General features: G+C 44.6%; 3 protein-coding genes across 14 annotated transcripts in view; 2 read left to right on the top strand and 1 right to left on the bottom strand.

Annotated features, from left to right (window-relative positions):
• The first annotated feature begins 5,777 nt into the window (after positions 1 to 5,777).
• On the top strand, positions 5,778 to 8,194 carry LOC139353179 (uncharacterized). Of its 6 annotated transcripts, XM_070996636.1 has the most exons (7): positions 5,779 to 6,029; positions 6,097 to 6,241; positions 6,301 to 6,974; positions 7,062 to 7,186; positions 7,307 to 7,407; positions 7,509 to 7,735; positions 7,791 to 8,194. In XM_070996636.1, exons 4-6 carry the CDS (start codon positions 7,067 to 7,069, stop codon positions 7,597 to 7,599), a joined length of 312 nt encoding a protein of 103 aa, XP_070852737.1. In that variant the 5' UTR covers positions 5,779 to 6,029; positions 6,097 to 6,241; positions 6,301 to 6,974; positions 7,062 to 7,066; the 3' UTR covers positions 7,600 to 7,735; positions 7,791 to 8,194. The 6 variants fall into 6 exon arrangements, 4 of the variants coding, with proteins under 4 accessions (XP_070852737.1, XP_070852736.1, XP_070852738.1 ...); XR_011604340.1 differs by having other exon boundaries at positions 5,778 to 6,029; positions 7,254 to 7,735; XR_011604339.1 differs by having other exon boundaries at positions 5,782 to 6,029; positions 6,301 to 7,186; positions 7,254 to 7,407.
• Positions 8,195 to 8,903: 709 nt separating this feature from the next.
• The window catches only part of LOC139353178 (uncharacterized), a 50,393-nt gene continuing 33,619 nt past the window's right edge, over positions 8,904 to 25,677 (bottom strand). For 6 of the 7 annotated variants that reach the window (XM_070996630.1, XM_070996628.1, XM_070996629.1 and 3 more), the window contains 4 exons: positions 9,688 to 10,324; positions 9,435 to 9,618; positions 9,245 to 9,380; positions 8,904 to 9,181 (listed from right to left, as the gene is read on the bottom strand). In XM_070996630.1, the coding sequence (XP_070852731.1) occupies positions 8,939 to 9,181; positions 9,245 to 9,380; positions 9,435 to 9,618; positions 9,688 to 9,865 (741 nt within the window). In that variant the 5' untranslated portion in view covers positions 9,866 to 10,324 and the 3' untranslated portion in view covers positions 8,904 to 8,938. The remainder of the gene's footprint in view (positions 9,182 to 9,244; positions 9,381 to 9,434; positions 9,619 to 9,687; positions 10,325 to 25,677) is intronic. The other variant, XM_070996634.1, reaches the window with a different exon arrangement.
• On the top strand, positions 17,158 to 18,474 carry LOC139352821 (uncharacterized). The gene is made up of 2 exons (XM_070995456.1): positions 17,158 to 17,344; positions 17,657 to 18,474. Exons 1-2 carry the CDS (start codon positions 17,158 to 17,160, stop codon positions 18,472 to 18,474), a joined length of 1,005 nt encoding a protein of 334 aa, XP_070851557.1.

The following is a 25,677-nucleotide window of genomic DNA, read 5'->3' as shown; positions in this document are numbered from 1 at the left end:
TTGTTTCCAACTTTGTCACGACCACACCCTGGCGTATCGCCCTGGGGATCTGTCAGAGTCCAACAATAGAGTCCTGCGACGAGAAACCGTGAGCTCGGGGGGAAAGTTGTCTAAGACCCAGTGTACCTTGCTGGACCAAGCAGCGCCTGGCGCGAAGGACGAGCGGTCGATCGATTTGTTGTTTCAAGAGGCATTGTCTTGGAGAGCCCTGCGATTACCGGCGAAGTCCCGGAACAGAAACTGCCCAAAACCCCGAGTGCCAGAGTACCAAACTAGCAGTCAGGAAGGGCGAGCGATCGACAGCAAGGGACAGGCGTTTATTGTCTCGAAAGGCGTAGCCCTGGAGAGCTAGGCCTGTTCACCCTAGTCTGAGATTGGTGACGCTTTCCTAAGCCCGCAAGGCCGATCTCTCTGCGGGTCCAAGGCGCGACAAGCGACCCCGAGGCAACGCGTCGGCGTGCGAGCAGAGGCGGGTCAATACGAGCATCCCGAGATAGAGGAGCCAGCGGACGTCGAGTCAACGCGTCGACAAGCCAGGACGGGGAACATCAGCAGCCAGTGCTACCAGCGCGAGGAGATACCGAGAGCAGCCGAGCCACACACCCGCTGTTTGGTCGAACCCGTTCGAGTTCCTGGAGCAGATAGAATGGTCCGACAATGCCGGAATTGCTTAAGGAAAGGGCTTTGAAGTGGTTCATCGCCAACAACAAGCAATGGAGAACCTGGGCGGAGTTTATAGAAAGCTTCCACACCTATTTTCTGCCGAGAGATTTCTTCACCACGCTGGCGGATCAGGTCCGGCAACGGAAGCAGGGCTTCAACGATTCGTTCGATGACTACATGATCGACATGCAGGCGATGGTGAGGCCACTTAAAAGTCTTAAAGTCTAAGGATCTTCCTAAGAGCGTACAAACTGTCGGACCTGGATACGCTAATGATATTAGCCGATGAGTACGAACAACTCAAAAAAGAACGGAAAGCGTTCGGACAGGCGAACAAGTTCTCGAAGACCAATTCGGCATCACCAACGCAGGTCACATGCAGAAGATGCGAAGAGACAGACAACCAGGAGACACAGGGAAATGACCAATGGTCACCACCACAACGAGTCAGACGGCAGCAGGCAACAGACGCACCACTCGGAGGGGAATGCACATCACCCCAACAGCAACAGAGACAGCCAGAAAATACCTTGTGGAGACCGCATATCACAGACCCGCAGGATGTCAGTCAGGAATGTGGTGGGAGCGGATACTGGGCTTGGGGATGTTGAAACCAACGGCTGTTATTCTGCTAGATATGCGGAAAGGTGGGTGTCAGAAGCGCCGATTGCTGCATACGATCGGGAAATGGCCAGCGATCTCAGGGAGGCGAGCGGGGGTCGCACAATACTACCCCTCCAAGCTAACTGGGAACAGCCACAAAGAAACAATTGACACCGGAGCTACGGCAAGCTTCGTTAGCGAAGAAATGGCGGACAATCTTGCTGCTCTAGGAAGGATTAAAAGGACGAGGTGGCAAGCTAGGTTGGCAGACGGAAGATGCGGCGGAATTAATGCGCAGCTCGAGGTGGCGGTCAAATTCGGCATCAAACAGGTGTCCATGAGCCTGTTGATTTTACACGGAGTAGTGGATCCGTTGGTTTGGGGATGGATCTTCCTGACACAAGTCGTAACCGAGATAAGGTGTGCTGGACACGAGATAATAATACCAGCCAGGAACCGACAAAATGGATGGCTTGAGGAGAATCTATCGGTAGCACTCCTTAAACAGGCAAGCGAGTTGAACGATACTGCAGCGTTCCTGCAAACAGAGCTGGAAGACTTCAACACAATGACGGTAACATCGAATATGGCAGAACAACAGATCAAAATGAAGGATGACAAACCAATCAAGCAGAGGTTCTCCAAATGGGGTTCATAGAGCATTCAAAGAGCCCATAAAGCTCTTCCATCAAGATGGTGAAAAAGAAGACAGGCAAGTGGAGACTGTGCGTCGACTTCAACTAGGTCAACGTGAAGTCAGTGAAGGATGCCTACCAAATTCCCCGCATAAACTACATCCTAGATTAACTAAGGGAAGTGCGGTACATCAGCAGCTTGGACCTGAAGGATGGGTACTGGAAGATCCCACTGGAAGAAAATAGCAGTCAATACACGGCGTTCACGGTGCCAGGCAAAGGTCTATTCCAGTGGAAAGTACTGCCGTACTGACTCTACTCAACGTCGGCAACATTTCAGCGGGCTTTGGACCAAGTAATTGGCACCGAGATGTCACCTCACACATTCGCTTACCAAAATGACATAATAATGATCGGTCGCAGAGTAGAAGAACACAAGGAAAACATAAAAGAAGTGTTCCGACGTCTAAAAGAAGCAAATGCTAACTCCAGAAAAATGCCAATTCTTTAAGTAGGAACTGCTGTGTCTTGGACAACGAGTGACTATCGAGGGAATAGGAACAGATCCGAAAAAAGTAGCTGCCATCGCTGAACTGGAACCACCCTCGACCGTCAAAGAACTCCGGCAATACCTAGGAGTAGCGTCGTGGTACCGCCGAATTGTACCAGATTTATCAAGAATCGTCAAACCCCTGAATGACCTGCTAGGCAAAGGCAGCAAGTGGGAGTGGACACCAGAGCACCAGATGGTGTTTGAGGAAGTAAGGGCAAGACTCAGTAGAGTTTTCATCCTGCAAACAGACGCCAGCGACTACGACATCGGAGCAATACTGACCCAGGATACCGAAAAAGTAATCTTATATTCGTGCCAAGCACTAAACGGCACGAAATATAACTATTTAACAACGGAGAAGGAGTGCTGTGATGGAAGGTGAGATACTGTACAGAAACATACCACACCGAGCAGGCAGTGAAGACGTCGCGTCATGGAAGATGTGCGGCCCAAAGTCGCTACGGGTATCAGACAAAAATTCACCGCACACACCTTTACACACCTCAAGAGAATCCGACAGAACGAGCAAACAGAACGGTCAAGACTATGATTGCGCAATTCGCAGGGCAGGACCAGAGAAACTGGGACGAAAAATGGCCGGAGATTGTGCTAGCAGTGAACAAGGGCACATCGGAATCCACCGGCGTTTCTTACCCAATATGATAAGGAAGCCCTACGCACTGGACGACGCAATACGGAGACCCCAAAAGCATATCATTCAAACATAAAATAATGCTTCAAGGATACCCCAAAGATACCCTAAGGATACCCCAAGAATACCCCAAGGATACCCCAAGGATACCCCAAGGATAGCCCAATGACACCGCAAGGATACACTAAGCATACCCCAAGGATACCCCAATGATGCCCGAAGGATACCCTTAAGGCTACTTCAAGGATACCGTGCAAGGACACCCCAAGGATAACAGGCAAGGATACTATAAGGATACTGCCCAGAAATGCCCCGAAGAGTACCCTCCAAGGATACCGCCCAGGAATGCCCCGAAGGATACCCTCCAAGGACAACCTCCAGGGATACTTACCAAGGTTGGTCGAAGTTAGGGTTTGAAAAGCAAGTTAGTTAGGAAAGTCAGAGAAGCAACGAACCGCAGCATACAGAGTGCCACTATGATCTGACGGAGTACAACGTTTGTGTGTTTTACGAAGGTAGGGGGAAGACGGCACAGCAAAGAGAGCTGTACCGTAAGAGAGCAAGCGCCCCAGGGAAGGACATATCGGTGTCAAGCAAAGAGGAAGGCCTGCAACCGAGGTTTCGTGTAAGAGGAGCCCTGCGATCGAGAGGTCAAAATGAGCACCAGGATCACGAGGTCTGAACATCGAACGAAGGAGGAGCAGGCCAGGCTGCGCCAAGACCATAGAAAGGCGCCGGCGAGATGTCATGCCTGGCTGCGAGAGGCGATGCAGGAGGAGCCGCGGTGGCAGGCCAGGCTGTGCCAGGACCATAGGGAGGAGGCGGTGCGATGTCATGTCTGGCTGCGAGAGGCGAAGGAGGAGGAGGACCGGTGGCAGGCCAAGCTGCTCCAGGACCATGAGAGGGCGGCGGCGCGATGGTAAGCCCGGCTGAGAGAGGTGGAGGAGGAGGAGCGACGGCTGTGGGATCCGAAGGCAAATTCGTGGAAGGTCCCACTTACTCCCAGTTACGCGGCCGAGGAGCCCAGTCCGGGGCTGAGGGACGAGGACGAGGACGAGCCCTGCCCGCCGTCCCCTCCGTGGTGTCTGCCGGAGGTGCCACCCACTCCCCGCTGGTATATCGACCAGGACCGGGATAGCGACGGAGGATCCTTGGTGGCCACGCCTCCGTGGAGGCCGGCCCGGCGCAAGAAATACTGAAAATATCGGTAAAAAGGTAATACATCGCAACGAGCAGGTGGCAACGCTTCACTCAAAGGCTACGAGGACTCACAGGATAACAGCAGGGGAGAATGTGAGAAGTTAAGTAACTCCGCACAAATTGAAGCGGCGATCCCCTGTAGGGAGGCCTGCCACTGCTGGATACGCAGCGAATACGCGTAGTAATGGCACTGCGGGAAAAGACAGTTTGGAGAATTCAGTTCTTGAGAGTTTGTAGAATTCATTTCAAGATAGTTTTTAGAAGTCAGTTCGAGAGAGTTTTGAGAGTGTCAATTCGCCACTATTTCTGAATTGTAAAAGTCGAAATACCAAGTCAAACAGCAGTAAGTCAGCACAGGTCCAGTCGTCGGAAGCAGCGCCGTGGGAAACCTACAAGGATAAAGATCGCTACATATAGACGTTCGGGATTGGGACATCAGGATTCTCCGAATTGAGACACAATTAGCTGAGGTCCGGAAGCCATCACACGGCTATGTCAAGGCGATTTGTTTCCAACTTTGTCACGACCGCACCCTGTCGTATCGCCCGGCGGGTCTGTCAGAGTCAAACAATAGAGTCCTACGACGAGAAACCGTGAGATCGGGGGGCGCGATGGACGAGTGGTCGATCGATTTGTTGTTTCAAGAGGCGTTGTCCAGGAGAGCCCTTAAATTACCGGCGAAGTGCAGGAAAAGCAACTGCCAAAAACCCCGAGTGCCAGAGCACCAAACTACCAGTCAGGAAGGGCGAGCGATCGACCCGTTGAGGCATTCAAGAGGAGTTGTCCTGAAGAGGCGGTTCAGCAAGTCCCGGAACTGCGGTTTGTCCAAGAGCACGCAAGACAAGAAACAACGCAGAGGACCTCGGCATCGACGCCAACAGACATCACCGGCGGCCACGTCACGATCGCCGCGCAGAGCTCATCGCAGAGCGAACGTTCATCTGAGCTAGGCGATAGTGAGCTGCTAGGCAGCAGAACCTAGTGGGACCATCCGGGATAGAGCAAGGGACAGGCGTTTATTGTCTCGAAAGGCATTGCCCTGGAGGCAAGGACATTTTGGTTTTCTAAATATTTTGTTTAAGTTTTCGCAATCTTTGCGTAATTTTGGACAAATTTTCTGTAATGTCCTGTAGGGCCAAGAAATCTCCTAAGCTCTCAAATATTTTTAGGAATTGGATATTTTATGTTAGTTTCTAATTTAAAGAACTTTGATTTTTCAGTTTTTAGAGCGGAATCATCAAACTCTATTGAAGTTTTACGTATCCATTGCTCGTTGGAATATTCTTGGAGCGTTTGTTAACCCAAAAGGCATTCTCAGAAATTCGTATTTCCTATTGTTTATTGAGTATGAGGTTTTCTGAATGTCGGTTTTATTCATAAGAATCTGATGATGATGATGATATTTTTAACTTTTTAGTATTTTACTTCCATTTTTATTAAAGCCTAGTACTCACATCGACGAAAACCGCGAGCTAGCCATAGGAGTGAGCCAGAGGCAAATACGCGGCTAACGCTTTCGTCGGGTCTGTTTTTCAGCGCGGTACTCAGATGAGCTAAGGAAATACCAGAAAAAAATACCAGATTTCGCGAGTGAATTTTCGATGAGCGCCGTTAGCCGCGGCCCAAAGTATAAGAAATTTAATCTTTGGCGGTGTTCGATCAAAGGCGATGTGGAAACTACAAATTCAAAATTAAAGGAAAACCCCAAAATCGGATGCAGGAGGTAAGTGAAGATGAAATAGGACGCCTAATCCAAGCTTCTGAACTTTATTGTGGGATTTCACCGACAGGAAGCAATTCCACAAAAGGGGCAAATTCGCAGAATAGTTGAGGTTCTGAAGGAGATCCACTAGAGAATGCCAGTGGGTAGGAACATGCCGAGTGGGACTTCGATCTCTACATGGACATCCTGCCGGGCGCGTCCTCGCAAAGAAGGTAAGATCTGGCCAAAAGAATTTGGTTGCGTTGTACTAATAGAAGTATCTTTTTAACAGAACAACCAGTAATACGATCTCCGACGACCTCTCCATTTGGACTCCGGACACCACCACCACCAGCTACTAGGAAGCTTAAGCGGAGCTGGAGGACCCGCTGGCTTCTATAGGAAGGAGGAAAACAGGACGCCCGCTAAGGAACAATTGGAGAAGCCATAGCCAGCCAATGCCAGGATGCTGGGCGACTTCCTGCAGCATCAGCGGATCAACCCCGTTCTCCCACTTCCTCAAGGTCCAATATGCCTATTGGGACTCGGAGCTGGACTGCGGTGGCGGGAAAGATGGCGAAGCATCCGTGGGACGAGAAGGAATCTTTAAACTACTTATTTACATGAGTGAAAACATTCGTTGAACATTCCATTTATTTTTATTTAAATTTCTTTAAATATCGCAGACTCCTCCTTTTTTAATTTTTCCAATTGATTTGTTTTCCGTTTGGCAACAAACTCAGCTACTTGACAGTAAGACCATGCTATATGCATTGCGGGTGAACTTTGAAAACTTCGGTCACACTACAAAGAATAAGATTTTTCGACTAGTGAAACTATTAGCCGATCTGAGTATTAGGCTTAAGAAATTTCACTAGTCGAAAAATCTTATTTTTTGTAGTGTGACCGATTTTTTCAGAGTTCATCCGCAAACCATATAGCATGGTCTAATTGTCAATCATCTGGGTTTGTTGTCAAACAAAAATCAAACAAATTGAAAATTTAAAAGTTACAAAATGTGGAAGACCAAGGATGCAAGCTTTACCTTTGCAGTTGGCATGGCGATGTGCATTGCCGCAGAAGAGCAGGAGGAGGCGGAAAAAAGGACACAAAGGCGGAAATATTCGGTGATCCCGTATCTCAAGGAACGCTCCTTCAAAGGCCGCTATGCTTCAGACGTAAGTAAGATTGTTGAATAATAAAGAAATACTCTTGCACCTATGAGCATTTTCTTCTATTTTAAAGTTTTAGAACTTGGTTAACACCCCATCCATTTTCTTCCATATGCCGGAAAGCAGCTTCAAAGCACTCTTTGGATCGGTGGAGAATACCTTATCCCCAAACGGAACACCCGGCCAGATGCCATACCGCTAAAAGCAAAGTTGGCCATCGTTTTGGAGTAAATAGAATATATATACATATATGTTTAGACTTTGATACCATTATTGTATTTTAATATTGTGATTTAATATTCCTTTGTTGGATTTCTTGCTTCTGGAGATCTGCAACGCCATGTTGGATCCACTTATTGGATCAGCAAGCAACATTTCGGAATCGTCCTCTACCACGTTTGCACAGCAATTTCGACTAAGTTGCAAGGGGAATTTCCGAAGTGGACCACCGATAACATGCTGAGGTGGGCGAAAGACTTCAAGGACGAATGGAACTTTCCAAGCTGTCTTGGTGCCGTCGACGGGAAGCATGCGGCGATTTTTTACAATTATAAGGTATGTACTTTTAAATATCAAAGAAAATGTAATAAGTAAATCTATTCTAATGTAGGGATTGCGCTTATGGCAATTTGCGACGCTTACTACCGGTTCACTTACATAGAAGCCGGGGCGTTCGGAAGCGAGGGAGACATGAACGCTTTTTCCCACAGTACGCTTGAAAACCCCTACTTTTGGATGAGCTACCGTTTCCAGAGGACAAAGTGATAAACAGGCACCGAACTCCCTACTTCATAATCGGCGATGATGCGTTTCCCCTTCATAAGCGCATTATGAAGCCATACAGTGGCAAGGACCTGCATAGAAGACCTGCACGGTGGATGGCTGTGCAACGCACTTTGCTGAGTAACCCGAGCAAGTCTCAGAAAGTTATTGCAGCCTGTTGTGCCCTGCATAATTTTTTGATGCGGAAAAGTCTTACAACTTACACGTTGCACGAAGTACCGAGCAACGTGCTTGTCGACCTGCGAGCCTGCCGACGAGGTCGCCCCCAAGATTTCAGCAAGGAAGTTCGAAGCAACTTGATGGAATATCTAAACGTTAGTTCTGGGTATTCTCAAGTACCTTGGCAAGACGAGTCTGCTGGTGTATGAAGAAAATAAAATAAAACAAGGAAGAACGCTATAGTCGAGTACCTTGACTTTCAGATAACCGTTACTCAGCTAAAGGTCCCAAAGGGAAATGGAGATATGCAAGCAGCAAAGCGAGATTAAAATACGCCACCTACCGGCGGTAGACGGATTTAAGCGTTATGGGCGTTAGAGTGGGCGTGCCAATTTTTTTTTTTTGGTCAATCGTTAGGTATTGATGAGAAAAATACATTTCAGTTAAAATTTTTATTTTAGCATCAAAACTGTAGGAGCCACAGTTTTGGGCGGTTTGTGGGCGTTAGAGTGGGCGTGGCACTCTGCTGAAACAAACTTGCGCTGCGTAAGAAGCTCAGGAATCTACACGCCAAAGCTCAATAGCCCAGCTCTTATAGTTTCCGAGATCTCAGCGTTCATCCGGACAGACAGACTGACGGACATTGCTAGATCGACTCGGCTAGTGATCCTGATCAAGAATATATATACTTTATGGGGTCGGAAACGCTTCCTTCTGCCTGTTACATACTTTCCGACGAATCTAGTATACCCTTTTACTCTACGAGTAACGGGTATAATAATTGAAATGTTCAACAAATGTTTTTATTAATCTAAATTAGTAATAAAGGGATTCTTTTTCGTCCCACAGAAGCTGCGTCATCTTCTTCTCCACCCTGGCAGCATCTTCCGGACGCATGGCGTTCAGCTCCCCACCCCAATAGGCCAATATGGGCCTTGATAGAGTGGTGTTGTCTCGCTGATGCTGCAGGAATTCCCCCAGCATGTTACACATGGCCACGGCTGGTGAGCCGACACCATCCAGCTTTCTCTTCTTTGGGGTTGGCTTTTTTCCTCCTCCCTATGAAAGTGAAAGTAAAATCATATAAATGTTACAAAATCAAACAAGAGAAGAGCAACTTACGTAGGTATACAATTCCTCGGGTACCTCAACCTCTAGAGCGGCCTCCAGCTTCGCTTCAGCTGCAGAGTAGCTGATGGTGGTGGAGTCCAGTGTCCAGTCTTCAATAGAGATCTCGTCTGAGATCGCGGTGGCTCTGCTATAATTGAAATGATTAGTAAAACGTAACCAAATTCATTTGGCCAGAACCTACCTTCTTTGCGAGGACACGTCCGGCAAGAAGTCCATGTACGGAGCGAATTCCCACTCGGCACACTCTTTTCCACTGGGCTTCTCCAGTAGATCTCCTCCAGCTCTTCCACTCTTCTGCTTTCTGACCTTGTTGTGATACTTAAGGCTGTCCTGCAGGGACTTCCAAGCCAGCTTGCAACTATTATCTAAGCATAATAAGTATATATTATATACTTATGTTCACAAATGTTTAATAATGCAAAATTATAACTTACAATCTTTGTCAATGACCAGCGCAATCTCCTCCCAGGTTCTCTTCATAAAAACAGCATCGAAATGCTTTTTGTGGGTCAAGTCCCACAACACTGGGCGCTCCTCCACAGCTTGGATTAAGCTCACTTTTTCCTCAGAACTAAACTCCTGATGGCATTTTTGGCGTGGTTTTTTTTCCATTTTTGAATTTTTGTTTCCACCCGCTTCTGCACCAACACAGCCAAAGATTAAATTTCTTATTCTTTGGGCCGCGGCTAACGGCGTTCATCGAAAGTTCACACGCAAAATCAGGTATTTTTTCTGGTATTTCCTTAGCTCATCTGAGTAGCGCGCTGAAAAACAGATCCGACGAAAAGCTTTAGCCGCGTATTTGCCTCTCGCTCAATCCTATGGTTGGCTCGCGGTTTTCGTCGATGTGAGTACTAGGCTTTAAAATGGAAATCGACGGCAGGAGGTCAGTGCAGATGAAATAAGAAGCCTAATCCAAGCTGTGGCCCTTTATTGTGGGATTTCACGACAGGAAGCAATTCCACAACAGGTGCAAGTCCGTGGAACAATCGAAGTGCTTTAGGAGATCCACTAGAGAATCCCAGTGGGAAGGAACATGCCGAGTGGGACTTCGCTCTCTACATGGACATCCTGCAAAAGAATTTGGTTGCGTTGTACTAATAGAAGTTTTAGCAGAACCGCCAGTAAAATGATCTTCGACGACCTCTCTATTAGGACTCCGTACACCACCACCACCAGCTACTTGGCAGCTTAAGCGGAGCTGGAGTACCCGCTGGTTTCTATAGGGAGGAGGAAAATAGGGCGCCCGTTAGGGAACAATTAGAGAAGCCATAGCCAGCCACTGCCAGGATGCTGGGCGACTTCCTGCAGCATCAGCTAATCAACCCCGTTCCCAATCCGGCTCCCACTTTCTCAAGGTCCAATATGCCTATTGGGACTCGGAGCTGGACTGCGGTGGGGGCGGGTAAGATGGCGAAGCATCCGTGGGACGAAAGGGAAGTTTTAAACTACTAATATACATAAATAACAACATTCGTTGAACATTTCATATATTTTCAATTTAATTTCTTTATGTACCAGGAGACTCCTCCTTTTTAAATTTCTCCAATTGCGGGTGAGCTTTGAAAACTTCGGGCACACTACAAAGAATATGATATATTGACTAGTGACACTCTTAGCCAATCTGAGTGCTAGGCTTAAGTTGGGAAAGCCTACTCCTGCTTTTGTCTAAAAAAATGGTCCTCCTCAATTTTTTGAGTCTTATGGTCTTGTTAGCCGGTTGGTTAACAGTTCCCGTTCGTAGCCTATTATTTTGGAGTTGACCTTGCTAAGTGTTCTGGGTTTCATTTCTTTTAGTTTGATCCCACTTGATCTGGTTATAATTGTTATTTTGATATTTGTTATAGCCTTGATTATATGCTTTATTGGCCCTTTAGACTCTGAATCGTCAAAATCCATTGGCTCTGGCTTATTTTTTGGCTGCCAATAAGTGTTCCTCTGTTTTCGTTGATTAAACCTGTCCGGTTTTCAGGAGTTAATTTTAAATTCATTATAATTACTATAAGTATTTTTGTTCTGATTATTGTCTTTCTTAACCCTCTAATTATTATTGTTTCTCTGCACCCAAAAAAAACCAAAAGTTTACATTTAATAGGCGTTGTGTTAAAAAAGTAAGTATGAAAATGTAAGTATTAGCTCAACACTAATTAGTTTCATCTGTACTTTACCTTTACTTTTTACTTACACTATGTAAGTGCTCTACAAAGGAGTATAAAGCGCCAGCCTGTAGTGTTATTTTTAAACTAGTCATATTCGACTATTTAGTTTATTATTATTCTTGTGGCTTTAAAAAAAACTTCATGTAGTATTAAGAAAACGTAGTTTCTAGTTATTACAAAATAGTTTCATGCCAACACTTAATAGTATTAAGCTTATACTAATTATTATATGTTAATGATTTATAATATGAAGATAAAATAGTTTTTCATGGTGTGAAACTTGGACAATAGCGATTATTCGAACATATATTTTGGTGTGAAACCAGGATAATAGCAATTATACGAACACAGAAAATGATACCAGATTTGTCGTTTTTCGACGTGTTAATGATTATTATGATGATTTATCTCGGTGAGTTTAATCGTACATTCTCGTGAAATTTGTGCCGAGTCAACATGTAAGTTTATTCTAAAATTAAAAAGTGCAAAAATATGTCACAAAGACCTTGTTTATTGTACTGCGATCCTGTTTGAAGTCCCCAATATGGGGTGCATATAGACCGGATTAAGTCTGTGCAGAAAAACTTCGGAGACTTAACTGGGATACAAGCCTAGTACTACCATCTTTCTCTAGTAGACTACCTTAAATAACTTACCATCATTAGCTTACCGTAGAACTATGCTTCGTATTACGTTTAATAGAAATCTTATTCATGGTGATGCGGAGAATGTGCCAAATAGATTCACTAGAAACTATTACTATGTTTATGCTAAGGATTTCATGATTTCTTAAAAGCGTGAAATAAAATTTGCTCCTGTTTATGCGACACAGCCGAATTCATGCTTTTTATCAATCTCAGCTGACAGAGATGCCGGACCGGTGGAAAAAGGTGTTAGCGATTATAAAACCGATTATTTTTTTTCGATTCGCATGAAATAATCTTGCTTGTATTAAAGATAAAGTGTGTGCAAGCCAGTATAACATTTTTTTACCGTCCAAATAAAAGATGAAAACTAGTTTCCATTGGCACTGAATGAACTAAAAATTTGTTAAATGTAAGGTGTATTTATGTATTTATATCGATCTGGCAACTCCGATAATTATATAGAGTTACCGGAGTTTAATTGTGACCATTTCACGCTTTCAGGTTGAATTCATAGTCAACTTTCGTGTGTTGTCGAATTCACGAAATGGCGTTTATGCACACACGAATCGGCTGAAATCGCGAAATGAAAGCGTGAATTCGGCATCGCATAAACACAGTATATATTTCTTTAGTATTAAGTCACTGTATCTGTAGTTATGCAATGCATGAACCTTTTAGAGTACTTTGCAATGATTGTATATATATCAACTATATCAACTAATATCTACTACCGACTCACTTCCTATCTTTAAATCAATTACTGTGTTTATGCGATGCCGAACTCACGCTTTCATTTCGCGATTTCAGCCGATTCGTGTGTGCATAAACGCCATTTCGTGAATTTGAACAACACAGGAAAGTTGACTATGAATTCAACCTCAAATCGTGAAATGGTGCCAATTAAACTCCGGTAACTCTATACAATTATCGGAGTTGCCAGATCGATATAAATATATAAATACACCTTACATTTAACAAATTATTTTTTCATTCAGTGCCAATAGAAACTTGTTTTCATCTTTTGTTTTGACGGTAGAAAAAATTTTATACTGACTTGCACACACCTTATCTTTTATACTAGCAAGATTAGTTCATGCGAATCGAAAAAAATATTCGGTTTAATAATCGCTAACACCATTTTCCACCGGTCCGGCATATCTGTCAGCTGAGATTGATAAAAAGCATGAATTCGGCCGAGTCGCATAAACAGGAGCATACGTTATTTCACGCTTTCTAGATATCATGAAACCCTTAGCATAAACATAGTAAATAATACTACCCTACCTAGTAACTAATGAGTTTTACTTTACGTATCTTGTCTATTCGTATTTTGACCTGTATTTATAATTGTCTATTGCTATATTGTCGAAATATATAAATATGTGTATATATACGAAATAGTATAAAATGTATACTAACGGTTTCGAAAAATACCTTAATAAGTATACTACACCTCTCTAGATTCGTTTTATATGTATACGAAATAGTATAAAACGGAGACCACATAGCGTAGCTGTTATACTAAATACTATCAAACAAAAACACATCTTAACGAGGTAAAAAGTAGTGGCGAACGCGCCTTCAACAAGAATTTCTGATATCAACAGACGAAAAATGATATTACATTCGATAAAATAAAAAACTATATTAAATTTATCACTTCGGCCCGCAACAGTAAATATTTATTTACCTACTCGTAAATTTTCTGTTGTTGCCTGCCGAATACATAAATTTAATATAGTTTATTTATCTTGTCTTCTTGTTGCTTGATGATCCTGTTTTGGAGTCATCTTTCTCTTGATTGATGATCCTGTCGTCCTTATCTTATTGTTTTTATGGTTTTTGAACTTTTTAACTATTTTTGCCAGGGATTGGTCTTCAGCCTGTTTTTTTATTATCTTTTTTTATGATGGTTTTTTATGTTTTGATAATTTTATTAGTTTATATTTTGACAAATTGTTCTCGTTACTATCACTGTTATCTAATTTGGGGATCTAAGGGGATTATTACAATAATTATTTTCCACCTTATTATTATTTTTTGTCGTCTTTCGTCAGTTGTATCGGGTTTTCGACCGCACTGATACTTTTTCCAATTTAAAACCTTTTTTTGTTTTTATTTTAAAAACTCCTTTTGGAATTTCAGTCACGCGGCTCCACGTTATGCGCCAGTTAACTTTCTCACTTGTGAATTTGTTAAATAAAATTTTTTTTTTTTCAATTTTACTTATTCACTATTAAAATATTATAGGTCGAACTTATTATATATTCACTGCTCTTTACTTTTCACTCGTTTCAATTGCTCGACTCGATTCTCAAAAACGGACTGCCTTGCCTCGAGTGTAATAATCAATAATCAAACCTCGGCTTAAGAGATTTATCTCAAAATTAATTAAGAGAGTGACTCAAAAAAGTCAGAAAGTAGAATGATGAAATTTGAGAATAAATTGGAAATTGGTGTTTACGTTAGCGGGCTTTAGGGATCACTTTGGGGATCTTGTGTTTACGTTAGCGGACTTCAGGGCTCTTGTGCCTTTAATATCGGCTTGGATCTTAACAGTATCCGTTTGATGCGGAGTCTGTGAAACTGATCTGGGTGTGAATAAGTTGGAAGCGCAGTTGAAAAAAATAGCTCACCACTAATATAACTCGGAGTCAGTCAGATTTATTTCGCTCAAAGGTGTTTATAAATTGGGTTAGTGACCCTAAATAATGTGTCATATAACTTTCATGTGTTGAGTAAGCTAGTTGTTCGGTAAGCACACTCGTTCAGTTAAAAGACATATTCATTGTGCAAAAATATGTGGCTTTTAAAGGTGTTTAAAGACATTACAATAATTACTTCATCCTAATGCCAAGTTCAACATCTAAATAAAAAAGGTGTGTAAGTATTTAAAATAATCCCCGCACGTATATATTATTTACTTTATCTGTAATATTTAAAAAAAAGGTGGGGCTGCGTATATGCAACATTGAAAAACAAGAAAAAGAAAACCTGTGAAGACGAGAGATCGGCAGCACTTTACAAGGCTGCCATCACTAAGTTGGCGAGGTCTACCCCGGGGTAGACCCGTCTCGACCGAGAGAGTGTGGCTGCCGTCTGAACCCTCTGAGCCAGGAACTATCCTGCTGACTAGGTTAAACCCGAAGCTTCCAACAGATGGTTGGAAGGTGGTTAAGGTGGAGAGAACAGAGCGCGTCACCATGAACGTGGTAATCCTCCTGAGCCAGGCCTGCTTGGAACCCCTCGCAGCGCAACAGAACTGACTGTTGCTGAGGAAACGCGGGTACCCAGCCCGATCACGGTCCTAAAGATGGTGCAGTTTCTACAGATTAACCTGCACCACAGCAAGGCAGTATCCGCTGCCCTCCTCATCCGCCTGGCAACAGGCAAAATAGACGTAGTCCTCATTAAAGAGCTATGGATATTTGGTAACAACATCTGTGGCTTATCAACCCCCCTATATAAGCTATTTTACTCCAAGGGTAAGGGTAAAACCAGAACTTGCATTCTTACAAAGACACATATTAACACATTTCTTATTCCACAGTTTAGCGAAGGCGACCTCCGTACGGTCAGACTGGAGCTAAACGAACACACTCATCACACCATAGCATCATTCTATCTGGCTCACGACTATGACGGGCCATTTCCAAACACCACAACACAGCAACTCATACATGCACACTTATCTAAGGAACTCATCCTTGGAAGGGACAATAACTCACACCACACGCATTAGGGAAGTACAAACACAAACGAAAGGGGTGAGTTACTCTACGACTATCTCCTTCAATCAAATCTGTTAATCAGCAACAAAGGTAATCTCCCAACTTTCATCACTAGAAATAGGAGGGAAGTTTTAGACATTAAACTAATATCTGATCCCCTACTTTACCAGCTAGAAGCGTGGAAGGTGGGGATCGAGCACTCATTCTCAGACCACCGATACATAGAATTTTCAATAACTCCAGACTGTCCTCCCGCCGAGAACATTACTAATCTAAGATTAACCAACTGGGGATACTACAAAAATCTCCTCAATAGGAACTTACACGCTCCACCGACGCACGTACTCAATGGTCAAGAATTAGAAAGCCTAGTTTATACTTTCACTGACATTTGCGATGAGGCCATAAAAAGGGCTTGCCCAAGCAGAACAGCCAAAGCAAAGCAAAAACCGTCATGGTGAAAAGAACGTGTAGAGCTTATTTCAATAGAGCTAAATACAACAACAGCGAATCTTCCTGTTATACCATACAAAGCTAAGACTATACAAAAAGGAAATAAGAATATCAAAACGAAGAGCATGGGCTTAATTCTGTAGTAGACTCAGACTCAGAAGATTTTTAGTAAAATCTCCAGCAACCATTGGCTACCTAAAAACCAATGCTGACAGCTGGACGGAAAACAATCAGGAAACCCTTGAACTCCTGTTAGACACGCACTTCCCTAGTGGAGGACCTCTACATAGAGGAGAACCTTGACGACCAGAGCATAGACAACATCTCGAACCCTGTCCGCATTAAGTGGACTATTAACTCTTTTGAGCCCTTCAAGTCCCCCGGCCCTGACGGGTTCTTCTCGGCCCAGCTACAACGGACACTAGATATACTCGTATGCCTACCCTGGCTGACAGCCATCTTCCACGGCTGACCTTCTCTAAACCACATTGCAACAAGGTGGCTGGACGTTAAAGTAATTTTAATACCGAAAGCTGGGAAAGCCCTCCCACACCAACCCAAAGAACTTCCGCCCGATAAATCTCTCTTCCTTCTTGTTCAAGACCCATATCAGGCTAACCATCAACCCAAGCCTACTCTCCGACGCACAGCACGCGTACCGTAAAGGCAGATCAACAGATACCGCCCTCGACCTCCACATCTAGTATTTAGTTTAGAGAGAGGTTTCCGCAATAAGAAATACTCTCTAGCAGCGTTTCTAGACATAGATGGCGCCTTCAACAACGTCACCCCACCGGCTATTACTGGCGCTCTGACTGAACTGTGCATTGAACGGCCCATAGTGGGACTCATACACACCATGCTTACCAGCAGAGTAGTGTACTCCACTGTACGATCAGCCCACTCGACCAGGAATGTCAGCAGAGGAACCCCACAAGGGGGTGTACTCTCACCTCTTCAAACTACTATCACTTCTAGAAGAGGCGGCCACTAAAGTGGAAGCCTACGCGGATGAGGTGGTTATCCTACTGCAGGGTAAATTCCCGCAAACTCTTTGCAATCTGATGGAGACAGCCCTATCCACCCTCTCAAGGACTGGGAGTAAGCCCAGAAAAGAGCGAACTAGTTCTTTTTACAAGGAAGTATAAGATACCAAATCTAATTCTCCCAAAACTACACCAAACGCGCCTAACCCTTAGCAATCAAGCAAAGTACTTAGGTGTCATCCTTGACAAAAAGCTGCACTGGACAGACAACATCCTAGATCGCACACGCAAAGCGGACGTAGCTCGCTTCGCTTGTAAAAGCCATAGGGAGGAAGTGGGGTTTCTCCCCATTATAGTTCACTGGCTATACACTGCAATAGTCAGGCCCATTCTCCTCTACGGCACCATCTATGGTTGTCTTCCCTAGAAAATAATTGTAACCTCAGCATCCTCCCCAAGATCCAAGGAAGCGCAGAACTCTGCATCAATGGGGCGCTCCGCACCACCGCCACTGAAGCACTAAGCACAATCCTCGACCTCCAACCCCTGGACCTACTTGTCAAAAGCTGGGAATCTGCAACAGCGCTTAGGCTCCGCGAAGCAGCGGCATGGACAACAGGCTCTACGAGTCACTCCAGTATCCTAACAAACCAGATATCCATACCACATAATACAGACTACGTTCCACCCATAGTCAACGTCGAAAGAAGATACAAGATCTTCATATGCACCCGTGCAGACTGGGACAACCTCCCACACCAATTCGAAAACGCCCTCAACATATGCACAGACGGCTCCAAGCCTAACTCCCAAACAGATGGTAGCGTCTTCTCTCCCGAACTAGACATAAAAGTCTCATTCCGCTTACCAGACCACTGTAGTGTTTTCCAAGCGGAAGTCATCGTATTTACAATTCACACATCAGAACATCACGACATAGACATTTTCATCGTTTCGGATAGGCAAGCAGCCCTCAGGGCTCTCCACTTTACACAACAAACTCAAAAACTATCTCTGAACGAGATGGCCACTCATCTGAGAATCAACCTTATCTGGGTGCCTGGACACCGAAATATTGAGGGCAACTGCATAGTAGACGAGCTAGCAAGACAAGGAACAACCGCCGAAATCCTTCGCGATAAGGAGACGGTGGCCTGTGGCTACCTGTTAGCTGCATCGCAGGCAGAGACTGTACACCCTCTCCAACAACCGTTGGAACTCAATCTCAACGTGCAACAATTCTAGACTCACGTGGCCAAATTACAACTCGAAAAGAACTAAAACTCTCCTACAATGTAATAGGGAAGGCATCTCCACTATCCTAAATGCCCTCACGGGCCACTGTTTTATAGGGACTCATGCGCACAGGCTGGGACTCAGTAACCACGACTTCTGCCGCGGCTGCAAACAGATAGACGAAGAAGAGAGCATCGAACCTCCTATGCTCCTGCCCAGCGCGAAACCTAAAGCGCTTTCAAACCCTAGGAATCTGCACACTTCCGAGCCTTGAGGCCGTTCAAGCGTAAATATTCAAAAACTTTTATGTTTCCTAAGAAGAACAAACTACTTCGCGAAAACAAATAACCCATGAGCCTGGGAAAAGGATCTGCACAGAGATCACGTGGGCCCAGTGTGGCCTAAGTGTGGGGACTAGTATCAAGTGTCCAACCATTTCTACCTCCCCTAACCTAACCATGCACGTTCTAAGATGCGCCCAAACTGTCTGACTCAAGCTAAGATTAAAAGATTTTCCAACTTTGATAAGATCGATTCGGCTGACGAGGGAAATGAAGAACACAAAGATCGAAATATTGAGGAATTTATAGAAGAAACTTTGAACAATTTGGATGACAAATGATTTGATTTGGATGAAAATGAAAACGTTGTACAGGAGGTGATGGAAAAATTGGATTGAGGAGCTTGAAGTGGAGGAGTGCAGAGTTTATCGAAAGCGAGACCACTTGAAAAGGTAAACTATGCAGCAATGCGGTGAAAACCCGCATCGAATATTTACTACTTTCTTTGCGGATGAACGTGGGAAACGAATTTATATGACATGCAAAGAAGTGCCTATGATTTAAATGCACTGTGCCTGAGAATTGTGAAAATAGCAGGACAAATTCCAAAGTACAGATGAGCAAATGATTGCATATGAATTTGACTTATTATTTGTGAATAAATTTCTGAATAACACAATAGTGCATTCTTTTCTTAGGTCAACATAGTTTTAAACAATATCTTTCAATGGGACTTGGGATTATATATGATTTTACTCTTTACTTTGAAGAAGGCACATGCAAGACTTATGGTTTGGTAATTTCATTAGATATCGTGCTATTTTTATCATCCAATTGGCCAGTAAACCAAATATTTAAACTGTCTTTTAACAATTGGTTTATGCCAATAGGCTTGATTATTGCTCTGAAAGAAAAATTAATATTGGCCTATATTAGAAGCAACCGATTCAAAAATTGTTCTCTTATCAGTGAGAAAGACCTTCATTACCGCGGACGAGGTTCAAGCTATTTAAAAAAACGCAAGACGAACTACAGTTGTCGCCAAAAGAAGAGGTCGTCTATCATCACTCCTTTTGACAAAGAATGCATCCCCATCATCACCATCTCCTTTTACGAACTCTGAATCAAAACCCTATAGAAAAGCTTATGTTGCAGACCCAGGAAAAGCCACTTGATGGTTATAATCATTGGCCGGAACGGGGAACAAGAGGAAGATATAGATTTTGCTGGTGTTCCAAGCTGTCAATGCAGCAAATAATAAGCACTTGTGCTCCAATCCCCAAAGAAATTGTTTCATACATAAATATAAATATTCGGCAAAAATCAACTTTACTTTAAATGTATACCACCATTGCCCAATGTTGCATGTACGCAATATCCTGTAGCTCTTGAACCAGGACACCTAGGACATCGAAATTGTTGTATTGTTAATATTATTAATATTAGTATTATTATTATTGATATTAAGGTCAACCATAGCTAATATGTCTACTAAAAAAAATTTTTGCCACCCTTTTTTTGTGCATTGGAGGGGCTAAGCGTTCTGGCAGGAATCTTTAGAATCTGCATGCCTAATCCCAGTACTGCAGCTTGTATAATTTTCGAGATCACAGCGTTCATACCGACATGGCTAGATCGACTCGACTAGTGATCCTAGTGATCAAGAATATAAATTCTTTATGGGGTTGGAAATGCTTCTTTCTACCTGTTACATTCTTTCCGACGAATCTAGCAAACACTCTTATTAGATTTCGAGGAAATTGAAAGTGATTTGAGCGAGAGATTTGATAGAACGTCATCAAAGTTCTTAAATCATCGGATCGAGGGGAAATTTAAAAGCGCGACTCGCAATTGCTTTCGCACTCAACATTTGCTGATGCTATTACTCCCAGTGCTTCCGGCCTTCAGCAGCGTCAACCTCGACGTAGGGAAACCTTACTGGCCTATCTTGAGCTTCCAAAATTCGAGGTGGTTCGAGTTTTACTCTATGTTCACTACGATCATAGTTAGACCATAGACCTTACCAACACAGAAAAGAAGCTATATGCCGCTGCGATCATGTCTAAGGGACTCTGCTCTGGAAACCATTAGCTCGCTGGAAGTTGAGGATGGCAACTATGCTATTGATTTAAATTTGTTGCAAAACCGATTTGATAATCGTCGTTTGGTTTTTCAGACACACATTAATGACATCCTAGGGCTAAAGGCGGTGTAGAGTGATTCCGATTCAATGCTCCGTAGACGGAAAAAATCACAGAATGCATCATCGCCTAAGTACTGCTTCAAAAGCTGAATCCGGAAAGTCAGGACAAATGGCGAAAGCGTTTGGAGGACCCTGCTTTCGTCAATTTAATTTCGACGTAGGTAATGCTCAGGGCATTCGGTGGGAAGTAACCGATTTTCCAATACGCGTAGATCTCAATTTGTTGCCACAAGTCTTAACTCTTGGATCTGTGCATTCTTTTTTGATGCGGATCACTCTTTTTACCATTGTTAGAATTTTAAAAACCTTACGCCTACGAATCGCTTTCATCAGACAGCGTTGTAGCAAAAAACCGTTCTGGAGGTTTCGTTCTTTTGTCGACCTCTACTCGATTCGGGCACTCAGATGCACCTAATGACATCCCGATACGCAAACCAGCTTCAAACGAAGAAGATAAGGACTTCAGCATGTGTTACAGGAATAGTAGATAATAATTTTAAGACGAATGGTAACTCGGTTAACATTACAATGCAGTCCCGAACGTCCGAATACTCAGTCAACATTACCGCAGTAATCACATCGGGCAAAACCGAGCGACGGCATAGTTTAATTGTCGACATTGGAAACTGGAACATACCTTAAAATATACAGTTAGTTAACTTCAAGTTATATGATCCCCTCTTAAGTATAGCCAGCCTTTTCTACGAGCTGTTGTGCGTTGGGCAAGTCAAGCATCCTCCTGGATTGCCCCTAATTCAAAAGAAAGGCCTGGATTGTGTTGTTTCTAGAGGTAATGGCCTCTTCCATGGCTCCTCCCAAATGTCGTCTTATGATCTGCCCTTCACTAGTAAGGAGAATAGTTTAGATCGGTTAGATGATCTCCTTCGACGATTTCGGGAAATGGAAAGCTGCGCCGAGCCAATTATAAGTGCTACAAAGGAAGAGTTAGACGGTCGTTTGCCAGCGGGTGATTATTCTGTTTGATTACTTGCCAAACTGAATCTTGATCTGTTAGGAGAGTCCTACTAGCAAACTCATCGTAGATTCTTGTCCCTAGAGAGAAAGCTGAATCGTCGGCCAGCCTTTAAGGCTCAATATGCGGCATTCATAAAGGAATACCTCGATTTAGGGCATACGAGTATGTCACTAGTCTCTGAAACTTCTTTCCTGATCATTGCGTGGTGCATAGCTCCACCACAAAACTTCGCGTAGTTTTCAACTGCCTATTCTCTCAACGACGTGCTTATGGCGGGTCCTGTAACTCAGCATAAACTGTTCCAGATTCTTCTTTGGTTACGTTTACACCCAGTAGCAATCACTGGAGACATTTGCAAAATGTACTGTTGTGTTACGGTTTGCAATGCGTTCTGTGGCGGGATTCCCCTCAGGACCAATTGCGGGTGTTCAAGCTAGACACTGTTACTAATGGAACGAAACCAGCATCATTTCTGGCTGTACAAACTTTCACCAAAACGCTGGACCTCGCTTGGGATCCTGTTTCTGGCCAGTTACTGTTCTTCTTTTCGGTTTAACATTCAGCGATCTGTCTTATCTGCAATTGCGCGGTTTTACGATGCACTCGTCTTATGTGGGCCTGTGATCGAAACGAAAATTTTCCCTTTTCTTGGATTTTGTATAGCATAGGTATGGCACCTGTGTCTACATGGTTTACAACGGACAAGCTCAATAGCTTTGTTCGAAGTCGAGGGTAGCGCCTAACAGTTGAATGGATTAGTACACTCATCTAGCTCGATCGCACCGCTTTCGCATTTCATTGACCAGTTTGGACTTCTTAGAGTGGATGGCCGATTGAGGAATAGAGGGCCATCATTACTCTCTTTCATGAACGCAATGTCAACACTGGTCCCCCAGCCCTACTTGGCCTAATTCGATCCCAATATTGGCCTATTGGGGGGAGGAAGACGGTAAACAAGGCAGTTCACAAATGCGTTAGATGCTTTCAAACGAAGCCCCGATTAGTAGAACATATAATGGCGGATCTTCCATAGAAGCGACTTGATGGATCTCAATTATTTGAAGTCACTGGCATTGTTTTTTGCGGACCATTCCTCTACAAATCGGAAGTGCGAAACAAGCCTCCAACACGAAAGCTATTTATTTAAAGCTGATCAAGGATCCCTCGACGATGTCGTTTCTTCATGGTCTTAAACGATTTATATGCACCATAAGCTTGCTCGTAACTCTTGCCAGTCGCCTACGCCTTAAGCCGGCGTACAGGTGCCGGAGAGAATCCACCCGAACGCCGCCTTCTGGGCTACTGTCGGCAAATTAAACGCGGCGGGGTGCGTCGGGGTGCACGGATCGATGAGTGCGGCGGTGTCGAGCGTCTTCTCCCCGGTCTCGACTATAACCAAAGCAGTCGGGAGGACGTTGACGCTATGACGTTGGAGAAGTGCCGCGAGCGACGGAGCTGGTGTCGAGGATGCTGAGCGCGGTGGAGGGCAAGCGTTTGGCAAGTTGGCGGATCTTGCCATCGCGAACGCTGAGAAGAAGCTTTTACTGGGAGCCGGACTTTTTCCGGGAAACATGTTTATGCATGTGGAGCAGCGTGTGATGGTTCCGGTCGCACGTTCTGCACCGGTCACCGCTACGACAGCTCCCAGTGGAGTGCTCGTGTGCGAGACAGTATGCGCAGTACTTGTTTATGAGAACTTCCCGCAGCCGCTTCTATGCGCTCAGCTTTTGGAACCTCTGACACTTCCGAAAAGGATGTATTCCTACGTACGTCTGCTATCCAATGCCTGAGCGCTACGTGGACGGGGAGCCATTTTCCTGGTTAGAGTGTGGATAAGGAAAAACCAACAGGGCTGATTAACAATGACGTGGATAATGGTTACGGACTAAGGTCTATGGAAAACGCGGCTCTGTGGGAACTTGCCACTTGTTGCGCTTGTGGAGCTCCTTAAGGTACTCATTCTTCCATCGATTGCGGAATTGTTGATGGAGAGACTTCAATTGCTGCCACCGGTTCAGAATGGACTTTGATTCGCCCTTTACTTTAGGTTCCACTATGGACAGAAGAGTTCCACCGACAAGAAAGTGCCCTGGAGCCAACTAAGAGATCAGTTGGATTCTCGGACATGGGAGATAGCGGTCCGGCCGACGAAGGGGTTTCCATTGTCGATCTGGACTTGGCGAGGACTCCCACGTTAAGTCGGATGTAGGCTCTTGATGGAGGGCCTTTGTAAAAAAACAAACGCAAACCAACACATTCCCTTTTGTAATGAGACAAACTTTTGCGGTATAATTTTTTATATCAAACGGGCCGACGTAATCAATCTCTGTGTAAGTCAACGGACGGGAAAAAGACACTCGCTCTTTCGGAAAACTTCCCATCATCTGGACTTGCAATCTCGTTTTGTGGGTAACGCAGACCTTGCAGGAGTTAACCACTGCCTTTACCAAGTTCTTTATTCTCGGAACCCAGTATCTGGACCGGGTGAAACGGACCACTAACTGAATACCATGTTAGCAAATGAGATGCGTAAATTTTACCGGAAGCCGCGAGAGTGCACACTCGTACGGTTGGATTATAGAATGTCGTTCATCATACCGCAAACTGTTGGAGGACGCTACGCGGCCGCACGCCCTGATTAGCCCTTTCTGGTCTAGAAAGGGGTTCAGGGAGAGAATCGAGTTTACCGCGGGCACAGGACGCTTCTGACTCAAGCAGCGGTATTCTTCAGAAAAAAACCTGCGCTGAGTACATATTGTCATTAGCAGTTCCGCGGCGGCAACGTCATGGGCCTCTAGACGGACCCGGGAAAGCGGTGATTTCGACATCGCTCGACAAATCGATGGACATACGCGAGGACCCGCAATGCTCTATCTAATTTGGGAAAGCGATCTAGCAAATCTTCTGTTGGCATATACGCCACATGGGCTTTGACGGCACGCTTTTAGATCTCGGTCACCGGCAGGTCGGTTCCCTGGCTAGAGCAATGATCGCGTGGCCGTGGCAGCCAAGTGGGTCCATGCCACCAAAGCGAGTTGTCCAAAAGCTCTTGAAGGAGAACTCCTCGAACTCCTTGAACGTGTGACCAATTGGCTGCCTTAGTGAACTAGGAGATCTTCGTCACCCTGTTGGCAACGAAAGTTGTCCACTGACACGCTGGTTCGGCTAACCATGCTAGCACAATCGTGGAATCGGTCCAACAATGGAATTTTGAGGTCAGCCAGCCAGCCTGCTGGGTCAAACAGCTTGGCGATTCGGGAAAGGATTTTACGTTTCGTGGGGGAGATTTTCGATGCTAAATCTGGTGGGACGAAGAAGAATTCATCGAACGTCGACAGTTTTAGTTGTGCTCTCAGTGTCGATCTCAAGGAAGTCTGTTGTCAGAAGATGATCGCGTTGGATATGAGCTAATATTCCTTTGCAGGACTCGAATCGCCAGGAATGGCGCGCAATTGACTCCAAAAGTTACCGTCGGTGCCTCTCTCTGTTGCGGAATAAGATGCGCTGGAACGGGGAATGCTTCGGATCTACCCATATCTGTCGATACATTTTCTCGATATCGTCACTGTAGACGTATCGGAAATATCGCCACTTCAGGATCTGGATAGTTAGATCGGACTGTAGGACTGGGCCAGCATGAAGGCTATCATTTAAACTGACCCCATTCTCTAAAGGGCTGGATGCATTGAAAACCACACGCAGCTTGGTGGTTGTACTTTCCGGCTTGAGCACGGCATGATGCGGAAGGTAAT

This window comes from Drosophila suzukii, chromosome 3 (genome assembly GCF_043229965.1).
Source record: "Drosophila suzukii chromosome 3, CBGP_Dsuzu_IsoJpt1.0, whole genome shotgun sequence".
NCBI lineage: Eukaryota > Metazoa > Arthropoda > Insecta > Diptera > Drosophilidae > Drosophila > Drosophila suzukii.
The sequence above is the reverse complement of the archived record's forward strand: the minus strand, read 5'-3'. Positions and strand labels throughout refer to the sequence as shown.

What these genes read in the sequence shown, in the direction of transcription:
- LOC139353179 (XM_070996635.1), top strand. Translation starts at nt 7,025, where the DNA reads ATGTGGAAGACCAAGGATGCAAGCTTTACCTTTGCAGTTGGCATGGCG. An exon ending in AAGGCCGCTATGCTTCAGAC is followed by an intron (nt 7,187 to 7,306) that starts GTAAGTAAGATT and finishes GCCGGAAAGCAG; the next exon opens with CTTCAAAGCACTCTTTGGAT. An exon ending in AAGTTGGCCATCGTTTTGGA is followed by an intron (nt 7,408 to 7,508) that starts GTAAATAGAATA and finishes TTGCTTCTGGAG; the next exon opens with ATCTGCAACGCCATGTTGGA.
- LOC139352821 (XM_070995456.1), top strand. Translation starts at nt 17,158, where the DNA reads ATGTCAGCAGAGGAACCCCACAAGGGGGTGTACTCTCACCTCTTCAAA. An exon ending in CACCCTCTCAAGGACTGGGA is followed by an intron (nt 17,345 to 17,656) that starts GTAAGCCCAGAA and finishes TGTCTTCCCTAG; the next exon opens with AAAATAATTGTAACCTCAGC.